Source organism: Ipomoea triloba, chromosome 10, assembly GCF_003576645.1.
Source record: "Ipomoea triloba cultivar NCNSP0323 chromosome 10, ASM357664v1".
NCBI classification, from domain to species: Eukaryota; Viridiplantae; Streptophyta; class Magnoliopsida; order Solanales; family Convolvulaceae; genus Ipomoea; species Ipomoea triloba.
The window spans coordinates 25,611,826-25,619,192 of record NC_044925.1 but is presented as its reverse complement, the minus strand read 5'-3'; the positions used below and the strand labels follow the sequence as shown (position 1 = coordinate 25,619,192).

The following is a 7,367-nucleotide window of genomic DNA, read 5'->3' as shown; positions in this document are numbered from 1 at the left end:
AAATGTTTATAATTCATAAGATTAGTTCATACAAAAATTAATGTTCAAAAATAAATGTCAAACTGAAATTACTACCAAACATAATGAAAAGAAAATGTCAAAACGGTTTTAATTGAGAGGGATAAAGAATGTCATTTATTTAAAATAATAAGGATAAAGATGAAAAAAAGTTAAAAAGCTACTAGCTTATTTTTGAAAAGCTACCCCAAGTAGCGTTTTAAAATAAGTTCTTATTTTAAGCTACTAGCTTATTTTGAGAACATTACCAAACAGAGCTTATAGCTTATTAGTAGCTTAAAATAAGCTATAAGCTCCTAAATAAGCTCTGCCAAACAGAGACATAATATAATACGGAGTATGTATTTTCTAGTCAGCATAAAATATAGAATTATAATGATGTGTTCTAAACTTATTTTATTTTTTTCCCTCTTAGTCTCTCACCATCTTTGTATCCTTAGCAAATACACTGCAGAAATGATATGATATATGAAGAAGTATTCATTTTGAGGAAATGATAAATATACTCACATAGAATATATTGTAAAGTGAACTATTAATATACTATGAATAGTTTTGATTTATCGTTATACTATGAACCATGGTTTACATTGTAAAGTAAACCATTGATATAAAATTCATTTTTAATATATTAAATATTTACTTTTTGAGATTTATTTTTTGTGTATTGAAAATTTATTATTTAATCTAAAAATTAATTTTTTAGTATATTAAAAATAAATATTCAATATACAAAAAATAGCATTTATATTTGATCCACAATATAATTTACCCATTTTGATGGGCTCTTTCAACAACCCATAGGAGGCATGGAATTTGAGTATTTGACAAGAATCCAATTTATAGGGGCCTTCAAACATTGGGCCTTGGGCAGGAGATCAATTTTCCCTTGCTCAGGTTGATCATTATCATATTCCTTTTGTTTGTTTTTATAATTTTTTTTATTCTTGTTTATATTTAATTAATTGATTGTTTAGAGAGAGAGATGGAAATGGCGGTTTGGGTGATGGACCGTAGATGTGGATCAAAATGGAAGAGAAAGAGAAATAACACAGAGTGAAGCCCAGATGGTTGCCTTTTAAAAAAAAAATCTTTTTTCTTTTTGCATAATTCTTAAATCTCTATGAACAACTAATTTCTTGATACATGAACATCAAAGGTTTAAACAACACTTGTGTCTTGCCCAAACACATTCATATGTGACATTGTTGTAAATATTAATGTACAAATATTTATTATAGACACTAATGTACAAGTATTTAAAGATATGTATGCTATTTAAGATACATTTAACTATTTATTTCGGATCTATTTCACCCACTTCTATGACAAAAGTGGTGAAAACCCCTTTGATTTAAAGTTCAAACTTATTATAATAAAACGCTAATAATTTTCATCTTCTTCCATAAAAATAAAAGAAAGCTAATAAATTATTGCTTTACTTTAAAACATAGCAACACTGAGCCTGCCTTATAATCATTACATTTGAGATATTATGCTAAATTATACACTAAAGTTTCAAATTAATAGGCAGTACTTTGAAATCATTTCACAATTAAGATATAATCTCCTTAATAAAGCAATGTGATGGTGATTAGCACTAGTTAATCACGAGAAGCGCAGGGGCGTTAGGTCATAGGTGCAAAGGCTCCGCTCCTACTTTCACCTACTCAGTGAGTTGCGATTTCAGCATCATCATCTCCTCCACTTGTTTATCTACCATCCAATCATTCCCAGGAAACCGCACCAAAATAAATAAATAAATAAAATCATACAGAAATTCGATGCCACATTATGACCTTGTTTGATAGTTATTGGACAGCGAATAATGCGAACAATTTTGATTAGCGAATATAATTGTGATAGCCTCATCAAAGTTTTCGTATGTTTTTAAGTAGCTTATAGATCAATATATTAGCGCATCTCAAACATTTTCCGTGATTGAGACCACACGTTAATATAAAAGTGGGGCGGCGGACCGACCACAATATAATGGTTTCCAGTAGGCAGTAGGTAGAATTTTTTTTTTCTTTTTAATTCGATGATTATTCTTCATTAAAATGAAGAAATTAAAAGAGGCATTGAAAAAAGCAGCGATCTATAACGTTATACGTAGCGAGGAAAATCAAATTGAAATGAAGAGTAAATCGATCAAATTAAATGTGGATATGTGTAATTGTATGGAATCGGAGATAATGGCGGCGTTAACGGAAGTGTGCGTACCTGAGGGAGCGGATGGCGACCTGGTGAGTGAGAGCGTGGAAGAAGAAGTTGGCTCCGTGAAGGAACACTACAATTCCGGTGCACCCTAGCAGAAACAACTCCACCATCATCGCCGATCGATGATCTCCCTTCAAAACCCTTGATATAATTTATACTCCGTATATATATACAGATAAGTTAGGGTTTAGCTCTGTTTGTATTGCACTTAGGAATTGAAATTTGTTTGATCGGAGGGAGGGAGAGAGAGAGAGAGAGAGAGAGAGAGCAGAGGAACGGATTGAAGCTTTGGCGTTTGGAGAGATAGAAGTATAAATAGTGGTAGGAAAAAAAAAAAAAAAAAAAGAGCAGAGGGCAGCGGAAGGTAAGAGGTACAATCGGATAATATACTTAATTAATTAAATAAGTAATCTGATATAATTGGTGGACATGACGTGGATGTTCGACCCTTTTGGATGTTGAATGCTATTCCTTCGGTCCCAACCTAAACTTAAATTTCGATCCTATTGCTGAAAATAGGTCTTTAAATGATATTTCGTGTTTTTTATTTGTTAGATCAATGCTTTTGAAATATATTTTTAAAAAAAATTATTTATATTAATATTTACATTTTCTATTGATACTAATATGACTATATTTATTCATATCATCCAATTGACTAATTGAACTTCAACTAGATAAATTGTTATTCGCATTTATTAAATATATATATAATCTAATTTTAATCATTTTCTTATATTTCATAGTTTGGGATTAATCTAGCAAAATCGCAATTGATTCGTCCTTATTTGCGTCAACTCATTAAATCTTAATCAAATTAACCATTATTCGCATCTTATATAATAAAATTAATTTAATTAAATCTCGATTAGACCAGGTCCCTTTCGAGCTATTAATTTGGAGATAAAATTTTACATCTTCTTGACGTACACGCAGTTCAAATCGCTCTCAGTAACCCATGAATCCAATTTTCATTTTGGAGGATTGAATTTGTGAAACACCAAATTACTTGGCTTCATATAACGGCGGAGTTAATCCAATCCCAATCCCAGCAATTTATACGGAGGAGTATTTAAATAATAATAAGAATATTATATGATCCTTTCAAAAAAAAAGAATATTATATGAAGAAATGAAGCACCACAACCTCCAAGAAAACTTTGTCCACTCATCTGCAAACCGCAGCACCGTCCACCGTCTTAGCCAGCCGTCCTATGATTGGTTTTATATTTTTCAAAAAGAAAAATTACGCTTTCAATCCTTAAGTTATAAGATAATTGTGCAAAGACCTTATGATCTAATGGCACTCGCTTTACACTTCTACATAAATGGGAGTGAATTTTTGTGCTTCATTAGGTTGAAAAAGTAGTTATAGACAGATACTTACGAATTCTACCTGATAACTTAGGAACAGAAGTGTAATTTTGTTTCTCAAATGAAAACAAGCCACCTTCAAAGTTCCATCTACTTGTCCCACCTAATTCCCTTTTTAACGTTTTTGGTCTGTTCTTATTCATCCCCACCAACTAGTATGTTTAGCGTTTTTGGTGTGTTACTATTCATCTCCACCAATCTGTGCACTAGTCATTCCATCTGTTAAATTACCGTGATTTACTTATCCATTATCCTATCAGACTCAAGTGGGGCCCTAGAGGCGAAGAAATCTTGCCAGTGGGGAGTGGGGTACTTGTGTAAATTTTCCTCCAAGAACCAGAAAGAAACTTATAAAATCAGTGAGCTAAATAAAGCATTGTTTCCATCTTGCAACAGCATAAATTTCTGCTAAAATCTAGCTTAAAATTCTCTGAGAATAATATGTAATATGTTACAAAGCAAGGAAAATTGAGAAAGATAAAAGAACAGGATTCTTCGTCATCGTCCTCGGGCACAAAGATCCGAGTTGGGAAGATGGATATTTGGTTGATCATCATCTGTATTAATCCAGTTTCAAGAAACATTCAGATGCTGGGCTGTTAAGTTAATTCTTTGAGCCACCCAGAAAAACCCTTGATCTGAATCTTAGTTTAAAGTCGAGATAGTACTTCTTCAGTAGCTGCTATCAGTCGGCTAACAAAGTCGATGCAAGCAGATCCTGAACAAAGATCGCTTTTCCAGTAGCCTGCTGTATCCTTTTCTCTCGCTCTTCAGAACTTAGCGACGGGTCAAAACTGCAAAGGAAAAATGGGGAGTTTATGATCTGGGAAGAGCATTTACAGAGAAGACAAGCTAATATAAGGCAGTTTGGGAACCAGAAAATGTAAATAACTACCTTAATTTCCATATATGTTGCGGTGTTGCATTCTTCGAATTCGTATCCTCAATACTGGATACCAGAGACTTTGAAATTTCGTCTGCTTCGGATCCAGGGAAGTTGAGAACAAGGGATTGAAGAAGGGGATCATTAGTTGCAGCACTAGATGATTTTGCACTGCCCGATCGATACCCACTGCCTCCTAGAAGCACCTGAAGATGGGCTTCACGAAGATCTCTTCCTAATAACGAGAGCGCTTGACTGCTGGGAATTGCAAGTCTACGTAACCTTCGACGGCGCTGCAAGTATTTTTAAGTTAAGGAAATGAAATCTTCAAGAAGCTTTGGAAACAGAAACCTACTCGGGAATTCCCTTGTACATTCAAACAATAACAAATTTCCCCACAAAGGATATCTTGAGCAAGTGCCCATGTTGCAATGTGATATGACTTAGCATGTCCCGGGATACTTTAATAGAACAAATGGGACAAACCTGAGAGCAAAAGAGGATGTAATGAGATTCATGCAAATAGAAATAACAAATTGCTTCATCCCAGAGAGTCAAATGCATGTGTTTGTCCATGATGCTAACGATGACAAATTTCATTCGTTCATATTCCTCTAATAGTTGTTTAATTTACACAAGGAAGTTGTAATTAAGGGAAAGAAAACAGATGATCTCCCTAGCTAAGAACTAAAAGTAAAGATACATTAAAACAGTGTAAAGTAACCGAGGAGCTAATAACCAATTTTTTATCACAAGGAAGCACATTAAGAAGTGAAATTAGTGAACAATTAAAACGTATATAGTTTCTACCAATGTGGTTACGCAAAAAGTGGAAGTCTTTAAGAATCTGATGGTCAGACCTCAAATGCAACGCCTAAGGAACATTTAGAAATGCATGTCAATCCTTTCAAATTTGTCGCATATAGCTCTATCCACTTTTTTGCATAACCTCTCACTCTCTCTCTCCTTCACGGAGCAAATTAAATCAACAACGAAAGCAAAAGGCTTGAATAGTCTGAGTATGGTACGGGCTTAAAGGTGCCTCCTATAGTTAGGGTTTACTCAAGAGTCAAGACACCTCGTGGTCTAACCAAAAAAAGCAAAAGGCTTGAAAAATGAAAACTTCCAAGATGATTCACAGATTCAATGAACAAAATGGCGGTGCAATGCGATAGCTTAACCTTTCTTTTCTGCCGACATGGTGCTCCTGTATTGTATGTTATGTTTCAATAAAGACGGTAATCATATAGTCATATCATACAACACCTTCCATGAGAAAAACAACCTCCAATTGATAATTCTACAATGTTTGCTGAGTTATCCAATCATATTAGTCTTCGTGGGCAGACATTACCAAATGAAACCACATATATATCACTCCTAATGAATAACATATTTCCTCCGACAGAATCAATACCAGCAAAGAGATGCACCAACCAGCCAACCAAACATAACATAATCCTTTATCATAGTACTATACCCTGGCAGCTTATCTGTGATGAACACCATCATTTTTAAGCTATCCTTACACAGAAATTGAAAGAACAGATACAAGCCACATGATAATCATTAATATAAACGAAACACATAAAATTTTAATACCACAAAGAAAATCAAAAGTTTTTTTTTCCTTAAAGATCAAATCTTTGCGCTAAAAGAAGCTAACCCATCATTCAAATACCAACCAAATTCCATGATTTCTAACAGGAAAAAAAATGCAAACACAAAAAGTATATGTGGATCTGCAGATAAACTTACGGTGACTTTGGACTCGCAAGAGTGCTCATCCTCGAGATGGGAGCAAAGAGAGGAGATATCAAAGTCCTCGTAGCAATACGGGCAAGGGAAATCAGGTCGGACCTCTTCTTCAACCTCCAAATCGTCTATGCTCAACCGATCTACAATCACCCACAAACAAAAACGAATCTTTATCGAACCCAAAACATTTCCGGATCAACCAAAATCCAAAAGAACATTTAATTTACAGGAAAAAAAAAAAACAAACAAACCGAGTTGCGAGGTGAGTTGGGCGTTGGGGTGGTGGCGATGGCCGTGATTGTGGTGCTGCAAATTGAATTGGCGCTTGGCAGCGGCGAGGCGAGAGGTCCAGAAATCAGAGTCCATGGAGAGAGAAGAAGACGAAGATGGGTGGGTTGAGAGGGAAATGGAGAAGAATATAGGCAAGAGAGAAGAATGCCGTAAAATTTTTACTATTTTCGCTTGATTTTGATATGTTTGTCGCGGAAGCTGTCTTTTCATTTTTATTTTATAAAAATGGAATCAGGTGTTATTTTATTTACTTTTTGGTAAGATTTTTTTACAACTGTACAAATAAATAAGGAACGCGAATACAAATACACAGACAATTGGGTTACGTTGGTGAGTAAATGTCGGGTTTCCCAATGCAATGCTAATTAGCTTTTACACGCCACAATCTTTCCAAAAAGATTGACGGAGCGTTTCACGCCCCGACTTGACAGAACATTTGAGATAATGTTTGTAAATTAATTTGATCTTTAATTTTTTTCTTCAAATTTTACTACTGTAGCCAAGTGAACTATTCATGTGAGTTTGTGCACGCCACTATCAGAATTATATATGGATGAGGTACGATAATAAGCTCCGTATTTTATTAATTAATAATTTATTTTGAAATAGGTGATCGATGACGGTAATAATGTGTTACCGGGTATGTAATCTGAGTATTATTGAAATAAGATGGTACAGAGTTTGAGTGCAGTGCTTAGTGTACAAATGAGTTGAGTGTTGATTTGTCTAGGTTCCAGTGTCGTAAGAAGTGTCGTAAGAAGTCCCTCCCTCAGTATGTGGTTGTGAGTCTTTTTATTCCTTTCAGCTCAGTAACGGAGCATTG

The 7,367-nt window shown here is 34.5% G+C and overlaps 1 protein-coding gene and 1 long non-coding RNA gene across 3 annotated transcripts; both read right to left on the bottom strand.

The window, feature by feature from the left end:
- Nucleotides 1-1,302: 1,302 nt before the first annotated feature.
- On the bottom strand, nucleotides 1,303-2,536 carry LOC116031781. Its single transcript, XR_004100662.1, has 2 exons — nucleotides 2,242-2,536; nucleotides 1,303-1,734 (listed from the first exon to the last, which is right to left on the bottom strand). It is a non-coding gene; the product is annotated as an uncharacterized LOC116031781 (long non-coding RNA).
- A 1,398-nt stretch (nucleotides 2,537-3,934) lies between these two features.
- On the bottom strand, nucleotides 3,935-6,719 carry LOC116033577 (protein DEHYDRATION-INDUCED 19 homolog 4-like). Of its 2 annotated transcripts, XM_031276326.1 has the most exons (5): nucleotides 6,505-6,718; nucleotides 6,254-6,393; nucleotides 4,904-4,981; nucleotides 4,508-4,794; nucleotides 3,935-4,406 (listed from the first exon to the last, which is right to left on the bottom strand). In XM_031276326.1, exons 1-5 carry the CDS (start codon nucleotides 6,617-6,619, stop codon nucleotides 4,298-4,300), a joined length of 729 nt encoding a protein of 242 aa, XP_031132186.1. In that variant the 5' UTR covers nucleotides 6,620-6,718; the 3' UTR covers nucleotides 3,935-4,297. The 2 variants fall into 2 exon arrangements, with proteins under 2 accessions (XP_031132186.1, XP_031132187.1); XM_031276327.1 differs by lacking the exon at nucleotides 4,904-4,981 and having other exon boundaries at nucleotides 4,508-4,788; nucleotides 6,505-6,719.
- Between the last annotated feature and the right edge of the window lie 648 nt (nucleotides 6,720-7,367).

Excerpts from the sequence above, each read along its gene's own strand:
- LOC116033577 (XM_031276326.1), bottom strand. The coding sequence starts at position 6,619 with ATGGACTCTGATTTCTGGACCTCTCGCCTCGCCGCTGCCAAGCGCCAA. Across the intron at positions 4,795-4,903 it reads AACATGGGCACTTGCTCAAG|TTGCAGCGCCGTCGAAGGTT; the intron begins ATATCCTTTGTG and ends ACTTAAAAATAC. Across the intron at positions 4,407-4,507 it reads CAACATATATGGAAATTAAG|TTTTGACCCGTCGCTAAGTT; the intron begins GTAGTTATTTAC and ends TTTCCTTTGCAG.